The 21,603-nt window shown below is 41.9% G+C and overlaps 1 protein-coding gene across 2 annotated transcripts in view; it reads right to left on the bottom strand.

Moving 5' to 3' along the window:
* ADGRA1 (adhesion G protein-coupled receptor A1) overlaps positions 1 to 21,603 on the bottom strand; it is a 310,905-nt gene that overhangs the window by 75,957 nt on the left and 213,345 nt on the right. The window contains exons 1-2 of one of the 2 annotated variants that reach the window (XM_081007128.1): positions 502 to 537; positions 38 to 245 (exon numbers count right to left, since the gene is read on the bottom strand). In XM_081007128.1, coding sequence (XP_080863254.1) covers positions 38 to 245; positions 502 to 522 — 229 coding nt within the window. In that variant the 5' untranslated portion in view covers positions 523 to 537. Of the gene's footprint in view, positions 1 to 37; positions 246 to 501; positions 538 to 21,603 lie in introns of those variants that run through there. The other variant, XM_081007127.1, reaches the window with a different exon arrangement.

Below are 21,603 nucleotides of genomic sequence, written 5' to 3'. Positions count from 1 at the left end.
TAGCTCTCAGATTAAAGAAGCAGCACATCACACTTACCTATTTTAATGAAGACAACTGGCGTGCCAACGGTCCTGTGCTTCCCATAATCTGCAAGGTTAGATGAGTTTGCAGTGCTCGGGAAGAGTTTTCCATTCCGAAAGGCAATAAACTGTAGCTTGCAAGAGGAGTTATCAACAGATTGCAAGGCTGAAGACGAAGAGAGGACAGACCGTGGCAAATGAGCTGAAGCTACAGCCACGGCATCCTGTACAATGAGAGGAAAAAAGAAAATTTAAAATGCAAATCACAACAGGGCTGCTTTCATTATGTTTTAAACTCCTGTACGAGAAATGTACGCTGCCTCTCTTCTTTTCCAACATACTAGAAGCAACCAAAGGAGCAGGAGCTGTAACCATGGGAATAGGATTGGTACAGTGCATATTAAAACAGAAAACGTTTTGATTGAATGTGCGAGTCTGTATGGTCAAGCTCCCTGCTGCAGAGGTGAGAATGGTTCTTACCATGCCTGCTAGAGGGTCCATCAACACTGCAGATCTGATTTAAAGAGACAACCTCTACCAGGTTTTCTCCTTCACTTAAAACAGAATCAGACAACTTACATTAAAACATATCTCTCTGAAAGGGTAATTAAAGGGGACTGAAATGTGTTTTATTAATACAAAGAACTGCATCAGAGGGTGACTCTAAACACTGAAGTATGCATTGCAGTCGGTTTCTTATTCCTTACTCAGACCATGATTTCATCCTTAAAGAAAATCACTCATCTCACTGTTGCAGGAAATGTGGAAATACACACACACACACACACACACACACACACACACACACACACCACTAATGTGCTTGAAGCAGGAGGCAGGGAATATATTGAGGCTGTCAGACCACAAGAATGGGACAGAGTTGTGACTGTTTACATGTTTTTAGGTTACTGAAACAAAATGTACATACATTTGCCATTACATTACTGAGCTGTTTCTGCTTCTACTTAACTCCTCTTTCCCTTATACAACTGGTGACCTTGTCATCATTAAGCCCAGAGGCATGAATGGGGAGGGGGAGGGGTGCAAAACAAAAGGAGGGGAGAGACAAAATAAGGGGCTGCCCTCTGATTTACAAACTCCTGTATTTTGTTCTTCTCTCTCTCTCTCTCTCTCTCTCTCTCTCTCTCTCTCTCTCTCTCAAAACACAGCAGCATGAAGACTGAGTAATTTTCATCTCCCCAGAAGCAAGATACATGTTTCTATGGCATCTCATTAACATTTATTGCCCCACACTTTCTTAGAAGCAGCATCTTTGAAAACAAGGACTGAAAAGAAGCTTCACCAACATACATGATGATGCTAGAGTATTTGTATTTGCCTGTGATAAATTGGCATGTGACGGACAAGCATGCAAAGACAGACAAAGCTGCATGCTGAAAAGGGCACACAAGTTACTACTATCATGAGGAGGAGGTGGCAGGCCAAGGTTTGAGTTATTTGGGGGAGGGTATTATTCATAGGGCATTGGCACCAACTATTCCTTTGGATCCAAGGGGGCAATGGTATTACTGCCCTGTCTTACTCCACAGTTGAGTTGGTTTTTTAAACATAAGATCAGGCTTCTCTAGGGCCAGTCCTTACTATTAGGTAGGATGACACAGCTCAGCTTATATGGTGGGTTGGGGGGGGTCACAATTAAGAAGCAGCAAATAGTCAATTATTAAATCTGTTACTATATCTTTGCCATCATGGAAGGTTCCATTCCCCCCCCCCCCCCGGTAAATGACAAAATGTCTTAGAGCTTCCTCCAGTGCTCTGTTGTGTCTACTGAAAATCTTATTGATGGATGAAACAGGTGATGGGTTGTTTAGGTAAAGGTAAAGGGACCCCTGACCATTAGGTCCAGTCATGGCCGACTCTGGGGTTGCGGCGCTCATCTCGCTTTATTGGCCGAGGGATCCGGCGTACAGCTTCCGCGTCATGTAGCCAGCATGACTAAGCTGCTTCTGGCAAACCAGAGTAGCACACAGAAACGCCGTTTACCTTCCCGCCGGAGCGGTACCTATTTATCTACTTGCACTTTGATGTGCTTTCGAACTGCTAGGTTGGCAGGAGCAGGGACCGAGCAATGGGAGCTCACCCCATTGTGGGGATTCGAACCGCCAACCTTTTGATCGGTAAGCCCTAGGCTCTGTGGTTTAACCCACAGTGCCACCCGCGTCCCTGATGGGTTGTTTACAAGATGGGAAATTTCCATAGTATGCATATAACCGTTTTGATGGACAGACTGCAGATCAGGTTTGTAAACACAATCTAAGAAAGCAGGGAGACATCAGGTTTTACTATATTGTCTGTAGACAATGACTGATCAGCAACTGACTTATCCATTGGTTACATGCACACCACAGCAAGTTATTGTTTGGTAAATGTTTAGCTGCATTCATCACCAAGCAACAGGACTTGGGACTCATCTGCTTGGAGATTTTGAAAGTATCCCACCAAGCATTTTACAATAGCTTTTGTAAGGATGAAGACAACCAGTTGCTCTGAAGCAGGGGTGACAAACCATTTTTCAGTCTGAGGGCCACAATCCCCAATGGACAACTTTCTGAGGGCCGCATTGCTAGTGGTGTTGGGCATGGTTAGCAGCAAAAGTGGGCGGATGTGACTCGTTCCTTTGTACAGTAGGCTACATTCTAACCACACGAAAGTATGAAATTACTATACATCCACACACCCATCTTTCTGTTTTCAATTCCAGCCAGGCAGAAGAACACATAAGCTACAGAGCAGGGCTGGTAAGGTCAGGGGAGAAGGGTGTGTTCCAGAAAGAGGTGTGACCACATAGGGAGGTCTGGAGGGTGGCCTTTGGTCCCTGATTTCCCCACCCCACTCTAAAATGTGGTGAAACTGAAGTAGCAATGGCCGGTGAAGCATTTTGCGCTGAGAAAACCCTGTTGGCAACCATGGGATTGCATGTTGCTGGTTTCAGCATATCCTGTCTCTACTGCCATCTCTACTGCCAACTTATAAAGTTATGAGCTGGAATTTCCCTCCTCCAGTGGCTGCTGGAGGTTTTGCCTAGTGAACCGCCTAGCCGCTTTAAACACACATTTGCTGCCCTAATAGAATGTTGTTGAAAAGTCAATTTTTTATATTTTGAAGGAAGCATGAAGAAGAAGCATACAGTAGGTGAGAAAAGAAAACTTGTAAACACAGATTGTTACATCTCTGCTAGAGAAGGAGATTCTCACTGCTGGCACTGGGACAACTGGGACACCTTGCAGTCTGTGATGTATTTAGTATCAATTGCACACTGCATGTTATTGATCAAAAATACCCTAACATTTGCTGTGACTTTCTTTCAGATATTGTAAAGAAATCTTGCATAACTAACAGAGCAGACATAAAATTTTGAAAATTATGGCTCAAATGAATCATTATCACAAGCATGTACCCCACTTCAAGTTGTCACGATATTGGTAATATCCATTCAACAATATTTATTTATTTATTTAAAGTATGGGATTACATTCAGAAAAATGCTGCACACATGACGCTCAATGCTTAGGCCAATTAGCAAGCTATTACAGCACAGTTAGTCCAATCCTGAAAACACCAGACATGCTTAAATCTCTAAAAAACCCAAAAAATCAAAAGACATAATATTTACCTATGCATTCCTTTTAACAAAATGATTAAGCAGGAGCTATTTTTTTGCTGGATTGCAGTTCCATTCAAAACAATGCTCATGTAACACATTTATACTGTAATCATGTACATGCTTATCCAGAAAAAACCCCACTGAGTTCAATGGCCTTACTCCCAAGATTGCACTGAATGCAGATGGATCTAGACAGACTTTCTCTGAATTATGACAAAACCTTAATCCAAAATTCCACATTCTGTCACCAGTAGGACTTTCTGAGACCACTCTTGTTACAAACAGCACCCTACACACCAAACCAAGCACCCCTAATATTAACAATTCAATATCAGTTTTTGTAAAGTAGCCCAGTAGACACACCCAAGGGAACTCTTTAAAATATAGGTTTAAAAGGAAAAAGAGAGGCATCCAGATGTATAGATGGGGAATTCCTAGTAATCTTGAAAATGTGAGAACATTATAAAAAATATTCAGGAGTAATATATGAGGAAATGCAGTGTCGCAAAGTGAAGAACAAAACTTTGATTGTAATCCTTTGCTCCACCATGTAAGGATGCCACTGATTTGTATGGAACTTATCAGAGCTAATAGCATAGTGGCTAACAAACTCAGTTATGAATTCCTGCTTGAGTTGTAATGAAGGGGTACGTAGTTTGGTTCTAAGGAGAAGCCATTGTTTCTTGCTATGTGTACAAGCTTCAGGGTTATGTATTTCTTCACTGCCCCCGCGTCCTCTTGCACAGCTGTGAAGAGGAGAGTGGAAGTTTTTGCTTCCAATTTTAAACAAACAGAACAATTTTATTTAAACTTGTCAAACTCTCTTTAAAATGCAATTAGTTAGAATGAGCCAGGATCAAACCGAGGTTTCAGATCCCAGCTTATTTTGGAACCAGAGTCTCCCAAGTTTCAAGAAAATTGATTCTGACTTCATCCTTGTGACTATGTACGGGGAGAGCAAGGGGAGGGTCTGAGGCCAAGGCTCACACATGTGGTAGGAAACCCATTACATCTGCATGAGTCCTGTCGTTGCTGGCACCTGTCCATCTCAAGAGACAATGGAGTGCGCTTCCAAGGATGAAGTCAATCTGCTGCATTAGCAGCACTGAAATGACATCTCCAGGGCACGAAGCCTGGGCAATGTGTATGGAGGACCTAGGGTGCCCAGATAAGACCCATCTTTTGGCCTCGCTGGTGTGGTTCAAAGAAAAGCACAGCACCAACTTGGCTGCAGGAGATGCTGGAAGGAGGTGTACAAGGCATCGTCCAACCATCTTAGGAACTCCACTCCGGATTTGTGTAGGGTTTACTCCTTAGCCTTTTCTTCACCCAAAGATATCCCGCAAGGCAGCAGAGGATTAGGATCAGAATGTTCCTTCTCCTAGATGGGCTACCTTCCCATGTTGACAAACCCCATCTGCCATTAAATGCTTCGACAATAGTCTAAAAAAACTATATAAATTGTTATTTCTGTCACCATCAGACATATGGTAACAGTATTACCAGCAACTAAAATACACTCTTTCATAGTTCCTGAGGGTGGGAAGTGGTGATCTGCTAGCATGTTTTAGAAGTATAAATCATTTGAAGTTATTAGTCGAGTTACTAGTGTCAAGTAGTCCAGTTGGGAAGAATGGATACTGAATTCAGATTCAGATTAGACTAGACGATAGGGCATATGGAATATGTAAACTCTAGTATAGTACAGACCATGATTAAGAAAGGTTTCTAGCTGAAAGAAAAGCAGCGCATTTGAACCTGTCCAAAATCTAATTAAAACTTTCTCGGTCAGGGAAACATCCCTGTGAAAGAAACATGCTGATCTCCACGGCTGTTAAAATATTTCCGTATTGGGGCATACCTAGATTATGGAAGAAACAAATTCTCTGGCCTTGTGTAGTACATGCTTCATTAATCTTAATACATAAATGAGAAGCACACCAAGAATAAGCTAACGGAGCCTTCATATTTGAACAGCTCCTACTGATGAGCTTATATAAGCTTTCAGACAGCTAATCAGCAAGAAAGGTATAGCCTTATTTGCTTTCTCTCTGTAGCTCTACAGACTTTTGATCATAAATTTTAAAATATGTTGAAGTGGTGAATTCATAGAAATATTGCTGAGGAGTGAAAACCTATGATGTTTGGCAGAAATTTATCTCTAATCTTCTGAAGCGTTAGAGAGCTATACAGATGGTACCTGCCCAGAGATTCCAAGGGAGGGTCATATCTGGCTCTAAGCCTTCCTGTCCTTTCTTAATGGTACATTCATAGCTCATATTGCATGCCACCAAGTCATTTCATCAACAGCCTTATCAGTTCATTCACTCTTCTCTATCTTAGCAGCCCTTCCTCATAAGATAATATAGAATCGAGCCATTCATTCATTTTCTTCAACTCATTCATCCTCTTCCTTCTTTCGAGAAAAGAGGTTTATGTAATTTGTCTAGGAATGAGGATTTATCTAATTTTAATATGTTTAGTCATCCTTTCTGGTCTAAGAAACACAGAGAGACATGATGATGTGCTGCTGTTGAGGCCATAACTTTCCCCCTTGTCATCTGATGTTCTTCCTTCTTGCGTAAAACCTGGCCAAGATGCTCTGTCTCCTGCCCCCCTTAAGTCCACAGTTTGGCTGAGATCCAGAGGGGCACCCATGCAATTTTATGAAAAATCCGGTCTTACTAGTGAAGCTGAGAGAGAGAGAAATCTGGCTTAACCTTGCTCCCTACTTCTACTGGCGTATGAGCCCCCTTTGTAACTGCTGGGGCGTAGGTGTACCAGAAGCCAACCAGTAGTGACTGGTTTTGCCCTGCTGTAATGCTGGCTAGAATCCCTGCTCCCAACACACTCAGCCAATTCGGAAGAGCTTATTAAGAGAGAAGGGGATGTCAGCCTGTCTGACGACAGGAAAAAATGTCTTCCCTCTGGTCTACTCATTGTCTATACATGGGTGGACCTCCAGAGTCCAGGTTACTGTGTCTCTGGTGACTCTGCTTTTCATTGTGTTACAGTTAGAGCACTAAGAAGTACATTGCTGTGGTCACAGTCACAAGCTGATGGGTCCAGGAAGAAAACAATCCTGGGGTTTAGATATAGAATGAGCAATCCTCTTTTAGTATTGAGTTACCACTCACCCCTTGTCACAATTGATGTTGAATCCTATACCTGGTGCTGGGACAGGAGCTGCTGCAGGAGCTGTCATCGAGAGATGAGTTAGGTGAAATTCCCACTCTCTCACCCAAGCAAGTGTCCCTATAAGGGGCCTTGAGGCTACTAGGCATGTGCCAACCCACCTCCTGGTCTGATGCCATTGCCACACATCCAGGTGGCTAGGTCACAGTTGCAGATGAAGAAGAAGAAGAAGAGTTTGGATTTGCTATCCCGCCTTTCACTCCCTTTAAGGAGTCTCAAAGCGGCTAACATTCTCCTTTCCCTTCCTTCCCCCACAACAAACACTCTGTGAGGTGAGTGGGGCTGAGAGACTTCAAAGAAGTGTGACTGGCCCAAGGTCACCCAGCAGCTGCATGTGGAGGAGTGGAGACGCGAACCCAGTTTCCCAGATTACGAGACTACCACTCTTAACCACTACACCACACTGGCTCTGCAGGAAAGGTGCTATCGATTTTCAAATATTTTTACAGCTGGCCTCTGGCAGCACAACAGGTTGCCAGAAGCAGGACCCCTGCCTGTATGTCAGGGTGGGGAAATGGATGAAGCTGGAGCCTTCTCTCCACATGGGCCAAGTTTGACAGGTAGACAAGGCCACTGTACTCAGGTGTTTTCCAAGTCCTGATGATCAATTGTTTGGTAGGTCTTCAAAGTGCTTTGCAAAGCTCTGTGCAAGCAGAAACCACCAGGTGATTGTTGTCATAGCCCTATCCTAAGCCCCGTTGCTGAGCAACCAAGTGCAGAGCTGTGTGGGATGGGAGGCCAAACAAACAGGAGATAGGAGTCTCTGGGATGTTTGCTGGCAAGCCAAGTTCACATGAGAAGTCTAGAGCGTTCTGAGGGTTGGGCAAACAGCTGTCCATGTAGTTCAATGTTCCAGGGGTCAAGGAAACCAAGCGATCACAATGCCAAGGGTCCAGATGGGGAGCAGCAAGGTAGGGCCAGTAACCACAGGTGTTGCTCCCAGCATCTGACTGTTGACAAAAGCCCTGTTTAAGAAAGCTGAAGCCAACTGGTTCTCATCCGTGCCTTCTCCTCCATTGTCCTCAAAGGCCAATCAGCTGCAGGTGGAGTCAGTCCATTTTCCCTCCCTTCAGACTGCTGTTCAGTAGGGAAGGTTGACTCCTGGCCCATGACAAGTGTCAAGCAGGTGGGTGTGGCCTGGCCTGGCCAAAAATGGATAAGAGGTTTCCCACTACTACTTGTAAGGCATACCTTGCCACTGAGAAGCTGTATCCAATAAAAGTTGTGACTGGTTTTCTGAAGATCTTCTGTCTCACTTCCGTCCCTCCTCTGTCTAGATCCACTCCTGTCTGAAAGCTTAAATCTGCCATGACAGAGATTTTCCAGAACCTTCAGCAGTTCTTTATAGAGTCCTACCCCTTTCCAAGTATATTACCTTTATGTTTTTCATAACTGAAGTTGGAGAAACTTTCTGGTATAGAGAGTCCCAATGCTCCATAGTAAAATGTTTCAAAAGCAGACATGCTTTTCAAACTGCAAAACCACAAGACCACAACCACTTGTGAACTTTTCATTGGCTGCTTTTCACTGGTGGCTGGGATGCACTAGAAAAAACACGTGTGTCTATATTGTCTATGTGTATATCTTTTTTAAAAGTTAAATGAATGAATGGCTCTGGGTGAGTGACAAACTGTACATATATCAAGATATGTAAAAGATCACATAGAGATCATTACAATAAAACATCATAGTACCCAAAGCCATTTTTTAGTTCTCTCTCTCACCATGCACTCATGCTCCTACCCTGGTCTTCCCTCAACACTACAGTGGTACCTCGGGTTACATACGCTTCAGGTTACATACGCTTCAAGTTACACACTCCGCTAACCCAGAAATAGTGCTTCAGGTTAAGAACAGAAATCGGGCTCCGGCAGCGCGGTGGCAGCAGGAGGCCCCATTAGCTAAAGTGGTGCTTCAGGTTAAGAACAGTTTCAGGTTAAGAACGGACCTCCGGAACGAATTAAGTACTTAACCCGAGGTACCACTGTAGTTGAATTCCTCAAAACAGAAAACCAATTAAAACACAAGGCTATTAAAATGTGATCTGCTTGTGGTGGCTGCATTTTGCTATGCTGATAGCAGCTTCTTCTGCATACAGGCAGAACCTGCAGTTTCATCCACTACCACATGTTCCTTTAACCTAGGTATCATTGTGGCATGAAAACTTGCAGGTTGTGTCAAGAAGCCACACAAATTATTTGCTACTAGCAGGGATCAGCCATCCCAGGCATACAGGGTAGGGTGTGGGGTTGAGTTGTGTCCTACATGAATCGTTCAAGAATAGAAAGAGAAAGAGGTGAAGTTGGGTAGGTATTTGTTCATTTGGATTTCTTCATGGCCTCACAGCAGGATCTGGATTATTTCATGATCCATTAATAATGATGGAAATGTCACAAAAGGTATCTTACAGACTACCATTAGAGAAAGAAAGAAAACACGTGGTACTGCTAAATGCTCCCATAAGCTTGCAAGCGAAAAGACAAGTGCCCTGATTCAGCTCTAGTTGTGCACAGGTCTATGGGACTAAATGTGAATGAGCTAAGCTGAGAGTAATGCAGCGCAGGCCATTCGCTTCCTACTGCACACTCAATGCATGGCTCCTGAGCTTGCAAGTGAAACATGCAGCACTGGAGTTTAGAAAACTTCTGAGTATGGATCACCTCATCTAGATCAGGCTGAGCAAGCAGTTATAGCCATTTATGCAGAAGTATTCATCAGATAAAAATATTCATGGAAGCATCTGACAAAAAACAGAACAAAGTGTAAATTTTAGAAATGGGATAATCCACCAAGCAGGAAAGGGACCAGATGATGATGATGATGATGATGATGATGATTTTATTATTAATCATTTTGAAATTAATCCTGTGGCTAACAGGGTGCTCTGAAAATTTTATTCATTGAGCAAATAATAATAATCTGTGTTCGAAAATTACAATTATATCCTGGCATTTTAATGATTTGCTCAGAAGGAGCCCTTTTGGCTGCAAAAAAAATTACTCCAGGATAAAAACGAGAATTATAGGTATTTATGTTACAGATAGGTAGCCGTGTTGGTCTGCCATAGTCAAAATAAAAAAAATCCTTCCAGTAGCACCTTTAAGACCAACTAAGTTAGTTCTTGGTATGAGCTTTCGTGTGCAAGCACACTTCTTCAGGTATTTATGCTACATTGTTTGTGTATGCTTTCATCCCAATTTTTAATATGTTACTTAAATGTAAACCTTGGTAGCTTCAATGAAACTTTCTTCCAAATGACTTGTTGAGATCAGAATAATTCCTCTATGATATCGCTATAAGGGGTCCAAAGAAATTTCATGCAAAACACAGTAAAAAAAAAATGTTTCTCATTTTACCCCAGTTCAAGTTAATGTCCTGGATTTTCTAGTTTTGTTTTCTTATTGTTTAGTTCAAACAAGACAGAAGGTTGGTCTCTTATAAATGACTCATCTCTTAGAATTTGGCCACTTCTCCTGTAGTTAGTTTCCAGAAACCAAAATCTAGCTTTCTAAAATTGCTTGGATTGTTATTCCCACTGGATTTCATACACACATTCAACCATGTCGTGTCTCAGTAGAATAGGGGGATAAGAAAACAAGACAGAGATATCAATTGTACTTCAGAAACAGGCCTTGTCTTATGATACCTTGCCAATCATAATAAACAGTTTCTGTGACATCCTACCCAACACAACAGTGGAGAATCTTTACTCCATATTATCAGAAAGAAAATCCCGGCAGGAACATTTGCCAACTATTGATCGATATCCACAATCCGAACCACACAATGTGCCACCAATATCCTATCTCATTCCTAGCTATCAGCTAACAAATAGCAGTCTCCTCCCAGACAGCCTCCTGTCTGTCGTATGAAGCAATAGCCATGACAAAATAATTAATGCAAAATAATTCTCTAGTTGCTGAAATGATAGCTTAATTAAAGCTATTGTCCTCAACCATTTATTTTATAAAAGCCCCACTGAAGTAATTTGGGCTACTCTAGAGACAATTGATTATGCTTTTAGACTTGTTTGAACAAATTCAGATTTCCCACAAGAAATTAGATGAAATATTGACATAGGTGATCACTCCACAATAACCATCATTTAAAAGGCCATCATGTACCACCTGCATTTAATCTATTTTACAGCTTCCTTTACAAATAAGTTGTTTTTGGCTGCCAAATTTAAAGACACAGGTGAGAACTTATGAATAAACAATTCATGTTGCATTCTGGGTAATTTCCAAAAAGAAGAAGTCTCCAGTTATATGTTCTGTAAGGAAGACTCACTATACGATTAGTTTTCTGTGCAGTGTATGTCTAACATGCTCACATAAGGCCTCAGATCTAGTGTACAATATGAGAACCTAGATTAGTTTATTAAGGGAACTTTCCAAAGAAATGGGATTCTCGTGTGGTATAAATTACAAGTTAAATACAGTGGTACCTTGGGTTACATACGCTTCAGGCTACATACACTTCAGGTTACAGACTCCGCTAACCCAGAAATATTACCTTGGGTTAAGACCTTTGCTTCAGGATGAGAACAGAAATCGCGCTCCAGCGGCGCAGCAGCAGCGGGAGGCCCCATTACCTGAAGTGGTGCTTCAGGTTAAGAACAGTTTCAGGTTAAGTACGGACCTCCAGAACGAATTAAGTACTTAACCTGAGGTACCACTGTATTGTATCATAAAGGGTACTAATAGACACACTTCACAGGGTATGAAGTACAAATCAGAATGGAATCAACAGCAGGCTTCGCCAGCCTGGTACCATCCGGATGTTTTGTACCATATCTCCCATCAGCCCTAGACTGATAGGCTGATAGGAACTGCCAGATAGCTGTGTCGTATCCTGTATTTCCGAAGACTTCTCACTGTGAGAGGAAACCTTGCAATGGGTTTGCCCGACCTGTAAACAGCAGGAAGCAGGAAAACCTCAATAGTTGCATTTATTAATGAACTACAGAGCAGCAATGCAACAAAGCAGCTAGAACTTGCTACTCAAACACTAAGGTTCCAACTAGCTCCCAATGAACTAAGGAACTATGCCTAGAGAAGGGAATTCCTACTACAGTGCAGACTTTTAAGGAGACAGGCCACACACAAAACAAGCTGTCTGTTGTTCTGGGGGCACAATTTTAAAAAAGAAAGATCTTGCTGGATCAGATCAAAGACCCATCTAGTCCAGCTACCTCTTCCCAGTGAGACTAACTAGTTAATTCAGAATAATAGCCTTCTCTGCTGCTTAACCTGCGTGGATTAGATTCCCTATCAAAGATCATAAACAAGATTATCTAGAAAAAGTAACCCCCCCTCCTCTCTCTCTCTCTCTCTCTCTCTGTGTGTGTGTGTGTGTGTACACACACACACACACACACACACACACACACACACATAATGGTCAACCTTTCAAAAGGGTAACTTTCAATTTAGGAAAAAAATACTGGAAAACCATTTTTTAAAAAAATATTCAGCTTAGTAGAACTTATTATTTATAGTAAACAGTTTATTATGGCAGTGGTCATATGTACTTTAAAATCCTGTATAATAGTAATTCTATAAAGGATTCTTTTTAAAAAAATCAGAATTTAAAAATGTAATAAAGATAAAACTTTGGCACTTTAAAAACCAACTATGTGTTATCAACTATGTGACCTGATTATACATATATATATATATATCTTTACATGGAAGTCCTGCCGTGTTCAAGGTAAGGGTGCAATGGACTGCAGCTTTCCATCAAATTTCTAAACAAAAAGCAAAAATAATTTTCTGAAGTGAGGCTTCACTGTTTACTGTATTGGTTTTCTGTTTGGGGACTACTTAATAAAACTAGTGCGTCAGTGAGCAAAGCACATGCATTTTTTTGCAATCTCATGATTTCAAAATGTTGTCCTGTGCACCTGAGTGGAAAAATCAATTATTTAAGAGTCAAGAGCCAGGAGAAGCTCTTCTGAGAGTGGATGGGGAAGTAGGAGAATCAATAATGGGAGGAAAAAACTACACCTATGTCCCTTGCTGCCAGTTGAAAGGCTAACCAAAATGAATAACTGAAATGATTATCTAGAAGACAGTAGTTTGGGAAATATTTAGTTACGTCTCAAACCATTTACATCAGGAAAATGTCACATTTGCAGACCCCCTCAGTGATTCCTGTTATATATATTTACCAAATCTGTTAGGATAATATGGCCGCAGCGAGAGTATTAATTACCATAATTCCTTGTTTGGAATATCTGTAAAATTAACTAATGAAAAATATGGTTTCAATGAATCTAGGACATTTCTTGTTTAGAAATGACTTTTGGCAGTGTTCTTAGAAACAAATGTATAAATGTGATTTTGTTTCTCTTTCTCATAAAATATGTACCATCTGGCAAGCAAATATCAAGAATACTTGTTCCAGAAGTTTATGTTAAAATGATTTTAGTTTAATGAAATGGAACAGCTTAAGGTGGTGTGTTCTTTTCCTCCATGTGCAAAGTAGAACAAAATAAAAACAGATCAAGCACTTTCTGTTTTTATGCTATACAAAAACAAGTGTCGTCTTACTATGCAATGCATGTTATTCCACTACATAGTGCAAATACATTGCCAAACATATTTTGAGCAACAGAAGGCTAATGCGATTACAAAGTTAAGACTAATTTGTGTCTTTTATAATCTAATTTATGCCTCTTTGAGGAGTCTTATCTGACCCCCATTCCCCTGACTGACTGATGCCAGGCGAATTGCCTGGTTTTCAATAAAAGTATTTGGTATCAATAAGCCAAACGGATGTGGCCAGAGGGGTCTGAGCAAGGGCCTTATTTTATTTCGTAACCTTGACATGGATAAAGCTATATATTTGTAAAAGGAAAGCCATAGTCTATTCAGCAACATTGTGTCAGCATTACTCACCAAGTGGAATTAAAAACTGCACTACAGTTACCATGACAACCAGCTGTCTCCTACATACAGCATCAGTTTGGATTTGTGCAGGCCATTTCCAACAAAGATTTAAGTCAACAAATTCAGTCTTACCCTGAGGTAAAACCTGGTTTAAGAACAAACAAATAAAATTATGGAGCTGAACGTATTTCGGCTCTAGATGTTTACCTTTCCTAAATCATTATTATGCCTTTACCCTTCAGCTTTCTGCAGTGACTTTGACCAGAAACTTATCGGGGAGAGTGGGCAAGATGGACCCATTCAAACAAATAATGGGATAGACAGAATTCCTGTCTCAGTATTTAGTCATTATTAAGTATAGCCACCGTTTTATAGGATAACTAATCCCTACCACCACCACCATACACACTGAGTTTTAAAATCAGGTATTGTTTTGGAAGCCACACAGTAAGAGAAAATACGTGTGAATTATCAATATTGACAGCCGTCTTTTATGTCCCTTGCTTTGTAACGTATTACATTTCCAAAGTAAGGGACTTGCTGATTCCCCTTTGCTTTAACAATTCTGCAAATTAGCTTCTGAGCTGAGGAGTAAAGCTTGCATAACTAAATAAATAATTTAGGGCAAGCTGGTTAGAAGAGAAAGCACTGTCCCCAATAGTCCAATATATTATACGCTAATATTTATCACCATCTAATTATGTTCTAAAGCATGGCATGGATTTTCTTGTACAAAGACAATGTATCATTATTATCCACTAGGGGAAATGCTTACGCTATTGCTTTCAAAAATCCTTCAAGGGAGAAAGGCCAGCAAAATGAATGCAAAGGGCAATACTTATATATAAGTAACTGCTGGTATGTAAAGCTCTGTGAGCCTCTGGTGCACATGTAGAGCTCTTCCTGAGCAGAGGTGGCATAATTCACTAATGAAGTAAGGGTTGCTACAGGGCTGGGGAACCTGCAGCCCTCCCATCCGGCTTAACCACTGGCCAACCACATCTGGAGGACCACAGGTACCCTGCCCATGATTTAGTTAGTACAGTGGTACCTTGGTTCTCAAATTTAATCTGTTCCGTAAGTCCATTCCAAAACCAAAGCATTCCAAAACCAAGGCACGCTTTCCCATAGAAAGTAATGCAAAATGGATTAATCCGTTCCAGACTTTTAAAAACAACCTCTAAAACACCAATTTAACATGCATTTTACTATCTAATGAGACCACTGATCCATAAAATGAAAGCAATAAACAATGTATTGCAGTCACACAATAAATCAATCAGTAGCTGAACTGGGTTCCACACAGTCACAAAAACAAAACAAAAAAGAGCCGCAAAAATGCAAAATAAACAGCAAAAACAGACAGACCTCAGCGTAACACTCAGAACGGTAGTGTGGCACTCAAAATGGATCACGTTCGGCTTCCGAAAAAAGTTTGCAAAGCAGAACACTTACTTCCGGGTTTGCAAGGTTTGGGTTCTAACTTGTTTGAGTACCAAGACGTTTGAGAACCAAGGTACCACTGTACATGTGGCTAATTCCATAACAATGAAATCATTGTGCAACTCATGGAGTATATGTCACATACACCAAGCCCTCCATGTGCACTGCAACCCTTCTAACACAGCTGACATTATGAAGGAATGTCAGTATCATCAGCTCACAGGCAGAGGTACCTGGCCTCCCCCGAGGCAATTGAGCGAGATACTGTGTGTTTACCATCCGTCTGCGACCCCGGCAGGCTAGGTAAACAAACCCGGCGATCCTCCTCAAACGTGAGAAGAACACACCCTCCTCCTTCTCTCCCTCCCTGCACTCCCCCAGGGAGGGGAAGAAAGGACAGACAGGAGTCCTTTCTACATGTTTTATTCCTGTCACTCAACAGTACATAGAAATGTGACTGCACCCTTCAGACTCCATCAGAAGAGTCACACACTCCTCCCCTGTACTTCCAGCACAGGTCATATGACACACTGAGCTAACATCCGGTGCTCAGTACAGAGAATAGGCTCCACCTTTTCTCCAACAGTACATCTGCAAACCAAAACATCCTGTTTTGCATTCCAGCCATCTGGAGCTGGCTTTTGCCTTGGTGCTTTTTCCCAACATCCTCCCCCAAAAGCATCAATTGGCAAAGCATGATCCAGAGAAGAGAACAAACAGTTGTTATACATATAACAGTCCCCTGTTGTTTCAGTTCCACCCTTGGAACTCCCCACCACTGGTTTCACCAGTGTACCTCTCTGGTTGTTTGGCTTCCAAGGAATGAGTGCTTCTGCATTACCTTGGCTAGCTACCCTCTGTTGTGTCTTTGTCTCTGACTTAGACACTGCTTCAACCTGCTTTGAGTTGTTAACAATAGCAACACATGCAACAGCTAAGTTAGCAAACTCTTTTGAGTACCTCTTTGGTGGTACACCCTTTGTAACTCTCTCAGACCTGCGTATGAGGTTCTGATCCTCTGTGCTCACTGGTTCAACCTTTGGACTCTGTTGAGAACCAGTAGCAATCAGTGGTTCTTCCTTCACCTGTGAAGGTCTATCCATTGTGTGAGATTTTCTCTCAATGACTGTTACAACTGAACTCTCTGAGCTATCACTGTCATCGTCAGTACCACTGTAATCTGTGACATCAGAAAAATCATCATCATCATCTGAATCGTTTCCTGTGGGAAATGTCTGTACTACCCGCTCTTGCTCTGGAGCACTCTCTAGGAACTTTGTGAGAATCACTTGACCAGATTCAGACAAAATTACTCTGTAGATACCCTTTTCATATCCCACAAAAATGCCTCTGGCATTCTTTACTCCACCTGGAGCTTCTGTTCTCACATGAGACCCGAAAACCTTAAAATAGGCAACAGAAGGTTTTCTATTGAACAGCTTCTCAAAAGGAGAACATCCCAACTCTGTTGAGACTTTTCTCAGCCACACATGAAGATAGGACGCTAGCGATTCGGCCCAATATTCATGTGGCAAATGTGAACTCAGCAATTGCGCATTCATCCCCTTTTGCAATTCTTTGTTCACTCTTACACAGACCCCCCTGTTCCACGCTTCTGGCGAAACAGCCACTTTGTGGTCTATCCCTTTTCCATCCAGGAACTTCTGAAACTTCTGTAACAGAAAAACTTGTTTGTCATCTGTGAAAAGACAATCAATGTTAGCATCATGCATATTTTTAACCTTGTCACAAAACTCCTGAAACTTTTCTAAAGTTTCTTGCGGTTTCTCCATCATATAAACCCAAGAATAATTAGTGAAACAATCCACACACACAAGGTAAAATCGTGCACCGCCTCTAGATGGTTCTAGAGGACCAATAACATCAGCATACACCCGCTGAAATGCTCTGTCGACCTTCTTGGTCTTGGTCACCTTCCTGGTGCTCACATTTGTCACACCTGCGAGAGAGATTTCGTTAGAAATAGAAGAATTACATTTCATGTAATCACTTTGATCAAAAGTCAACAAATACAGTCCATCTTTCTCTTTGGCAGTAAGAAACAGTTCTCCATCTTTGTAGATCTTGCAGCTTTTAGCATCATAGGACAGTTTCAGTCCTTTCTTTGCAATCTGCGACACGCTCAGCAGATTAAATCTCAGTTCTGGAACCAGATAAACATCACTTATAGTCAAGTTCAGACTCTCAAGATACACAGTTCCAATTCCGGTTGCTTCCAACTCTTGACCGTTGGCCTGTTTCACAGTGAAGCTTTGCTTCTTCAACGTCGAAAATAGTCCTCTGTGCGGGCACATATGAACCGTGGCGCCCGTGTCTATTATGAACGAGTTCCCAACATCTGGCGTGGTTCCTTTCGCCATCATAGCCTTTGCAGGTTTCACCTGGCACTTGGTACGGCTTTTGCCTGACGCCTCAGGCTTCGTAGAGCTGCTCTTTGCTCCTCTTGACTGGCGCGGCTTCTTACAGTTTCGCTGTAGATGCCCAGTCTGTCCACAATTGTAGCATCGGACAGCACTCAATGCTACTCCATGCTCTCCAGTAGCATCATCAGTGGGGGAATTAGAACTCTGTTCTTCCCTCCCCCTGTCAGCAACACCCATTGCACCTTGTTCAGGAACACCAACAGTTCCAACAGCCACAGTTCCTGCACTCTCCCCTCTGGGGTCAAAGCTCTCCTCAGCTTTTGTTGAGCTCTTAGGAACTTGGCCAGCATCATCTTGGCTCACCCCTTCTGGGGTAGTTATCCATCCAGACCCTGATGAATAACTGTCTCTGGTCAGGGGAGATGAGTTAGGCAAGTCTCCCCCCCTTCTTGGCATCCATTTTGAATCCAAGCCTCCAGCTCACACTGTCAAACAAACTGTAAAATCCAACAGTTGTTTTTTCCTTTCTCACGCAGCAAACTGCAAGTTGTTTACGGTCTTTTGCACCTGGCAGCTAAACTCTGGCTGCTATTGAAAAGTCCCTTCCAAGGGCACGTAAACTTTGTAGCCAAAACACTCTCTGGTTTTGTTTCGCTTTCCCAGGCTTACACTCACAGTCCAGCCCGAAATGCAGCATACCTTGAACTTTGTTGCTCTGGAAAACACCTCTTCTTTCCACCAGCTGTCTGTGGAGCCTCTGGCTTCTTTCAGACGCTTTCCTTCTCCCTTGGAGCAGAGGAGGACAATCCACCAGCCTCTCATGCAGATGTCCGATGAATCGCAACCATCCGAAGGCTGCCATACATCAGTATCATCAGCTCACAGGCAGAGGTACCTGGCCTCCCCCGAGGCAATTGAGCGAGATACTGTGTGTTTACCATTCGTCTGCGACCCCGGCAGGCTAGGTAGACAAACCCGGCGATCCTCCTCAAACGTGAGAAGAACACACCCTCCTCCTTCTCTCCCTCCCTGCACTCCCCCAGGGAGGTGAAGAAAGGACAGACAGGAGTCCTTTCTACATGTTTTATTCCTGTCACTCAACAGTACATAGAAATGTGACTGCACCCTTCAGACTCCATCAGAAGAGTCACACACTCCTCCCCTGTACTTCCAGCACAGGTCATATGACACACTGAGCTAACATCCGGTGCCCAGTACAGAGAATAGGCTCCACCTTTTCTCCAACAGTACATCTGCAAACCAAAACATCCTGTTTTGCATTCCAGCCATCTGGAGCTGGCTTTTGCCTTGGTGCTTTTTCCCAACAGTTCACACTTAACCCGGAAGTATAACTCATTCATATAATCTCTGAAAATAGTGTGACACACAACTATTAAGCTGTACTAACTACTAGCAACTCTCCAGCTTTAATTTGGAAAGTTCTTGTCATTTGTATTTTTGTTGATAAATGTAATGTTGTCCAAAAGCAGGCTACCTTTGATTTTAAAAGCAAATAAATTATGGGGATTTTTAAAAGAAAGGTAATCAAATTTTGTTTATCACAAGTGAAATAGATACGTTTGTACTGTATCCTCTTTCCTTTCAAGTTAAATAAGTATTATTCATTTAAAAAGGGGGGGGCAAATAAAACATAAATAATATTCTAGTTTAGCAGTATTTAGTTCGTACAACCTATTAACAAACCTCTCTATCCGGAAAAAAGGAAAACAAAATGCACAATAATATTCTTATAAATCGTCATGATGGAACAGTGTTATATGTTTAATATCCAAAACATAACCCTTCCATTCTAAGAAGAATCAACTCTGCACCTTTCCCGAAGTGAGTCCTGTATGGTTTACACTGCTCTTACTCAGAATTGGTAAGGTTGGACTGCCAACAGTACTGTTACCTCTGGCTACTTCCCTACTTAAATAAATTAGTAGGTGCATCACATGCAGACATCAGAGGCTAGATGTCGGGAGTCCTGATTTGAAATTAACCCAGAAAAGAATTAATTAATTTTTTATGAATCTGTACTTTTTGGATTAATTATGAATCAGGTTATGGCAGAGAGGGGTCACACATTTTAAAATGATGTTTATCTGAAAGCGTTTAGGGAAAAAAAAAAAAGTGAGCCTTTAAAATGGAACCTGTTCTGTGGCATTTAAAATCTGTGAAAACAAAATGAAAGAAGAGATGGCAGGCATAATTTCAATCCCATAAATGACTAGAACATTTCGCAAAGGGTATAGCAGGTAAAGTGCATTTCACAACTGACACCGCATTGTGAAGACCTACACAGCAAAGCAATAACAAGATCTGTGCTGTCCTGTCCAAAAAACTGACACTCTACCACATACGCTTGACTTGTTTGATGCTGGTGAGTGAGGAACCAGGACAAGGTGATATGGGGGAGGGGAAAAGATGTTTACTTTGAGTTTCTGTGCTCTAACTCTGCTTCTTTACACTACTGCAATTTCTGTCAACCTTTATCTTTAGCAAAGCTCCTCAAAGGTAATTATCTTCCATAATTAATTCTTAATAGTACAGAAACGCATATGACCTCAGTGATCACTACTTTAACCAAAATTATCCCTGACAGGGTTTGCAGAGGGGCAACGCCGCAGGTATGAAGAGATGAATTGACTATTGTCTCAATAAAGCTTGACGTAATTAAAGAAGGATGTTTGTATGGATGCAAGATACTTGAGGCAAAACCTCAATTCCGTTTTCTTTGTGGACACAGGTTTCCCGCCTGGGATTGGGATTTACTCCTAAGTGGGCTGAACTCAACATAACTACAGTAGCTCAAAGTCCCAAAACATCTGGAAAAGCCGTATCTCTCTCCCCCCACCCCCCGGCAAGCTCTAGCAACATGCAGTGCTGTTCTCCACTGTGGCTCTACTAAGCTGGCACTCTTCCAGTTGCAGCTGGCTGACTACTTCATAAAGACAATCTAGGTCAGCTGCTGCTGCATATTCATCTTGCTTTCCTCCTACTACCATTCTCGACATATTCCATTTCATGTCTAGGATGCTCTCTGTGTAAAGGGTCACAAGATCAGCGGAAGACAAACATTACCAGGCACGAGTGCATACCAACAGATGCGAACAGATGCAAAATTTCAGAGCCTTTTCACTGCAGTTCCAAGCCACAGTAATATAAGGTACTGGTTATATTACAAATCGGATGGATAATGATGGACTGTGAAATATAGGGGTAGTCAATGTGTTGTCCTCCAGATGTTGTTGGTTTGCCAATGCCCATCAACCCCAGCCCACATGACCAATGGTGAGGGATGATAGGCAGCGTCAGCAACACCTGGAGAGCAGCACATCGGTTGCCCCTGGCTAAATATTACTGTGGCATCTATTAAATGTAGGTTTGTTTATCTTGTTGGCTACCTGAATTCACAATATAATAATGTTCTGCTTTGCCGGCAGTGGGAAAGTCAAAGCTGGAATGATAGGAGTTAAGCCATGCAGGAGAGAGTATTGCCTAATAATATCGCTGTAATGGCAAATAACAGCAACATCCAGAAAATTTCTCCTTTTCTTAGATTAATGCTGCAGCACAAAGGTTATCCAGGAAGGGGCAATTATATCCAAGCTTGACAAACATATATAGCTCCTTATTATACATCTTGATAGGCAGGGGACTAGAATGGATCAAAGCCATGAGGCAGTTTGTCAGGAGCACTGATGTTAAGAAGATATTCCTTTATTAATGTTAAATAAGTTAATTGGGGTTATGCCTTGCTGATTGCCCTCAGCTGTTGAATGCAGTCTTTGGAATGCAAGCAGCAAGAATGGCCTGGGGTCCTTAGTCATATGCTTAGAGGGAAAGGGATTTGCTAGTTATTGGAGAAAGCCTTCTCTAGATTTGTAGTTAAGAGACAAGGCAGAGGAGGAAGCACATGTACCCCAACAAAAGTCACACGGCAATGTGCCTTGCATGCAGGTTAGTTACACCCTAAGATCAACATACCAAATCATTTCTGAAAATAAAAAGCAAATGAGAAAATGCAGTGATTTAGAAT

This window comes from Podarcis pityusensis (assembly GCF_964106645.2).
Source record: "Podarcis pityusensis genome assembly, chromosome: 5".
NCBI classification, from domain to species: Eukaryota; Metazoa; Chordata; class Lepidosauria; order Squamata; family Lacertidae; genus Podarcis; species Podarcis pityusensis.
The sequence above is the reverse complement of the archived record's forward strand: the minus strand, read 5'-3'. Positions and strand labels throughout refer to the sequence as shown.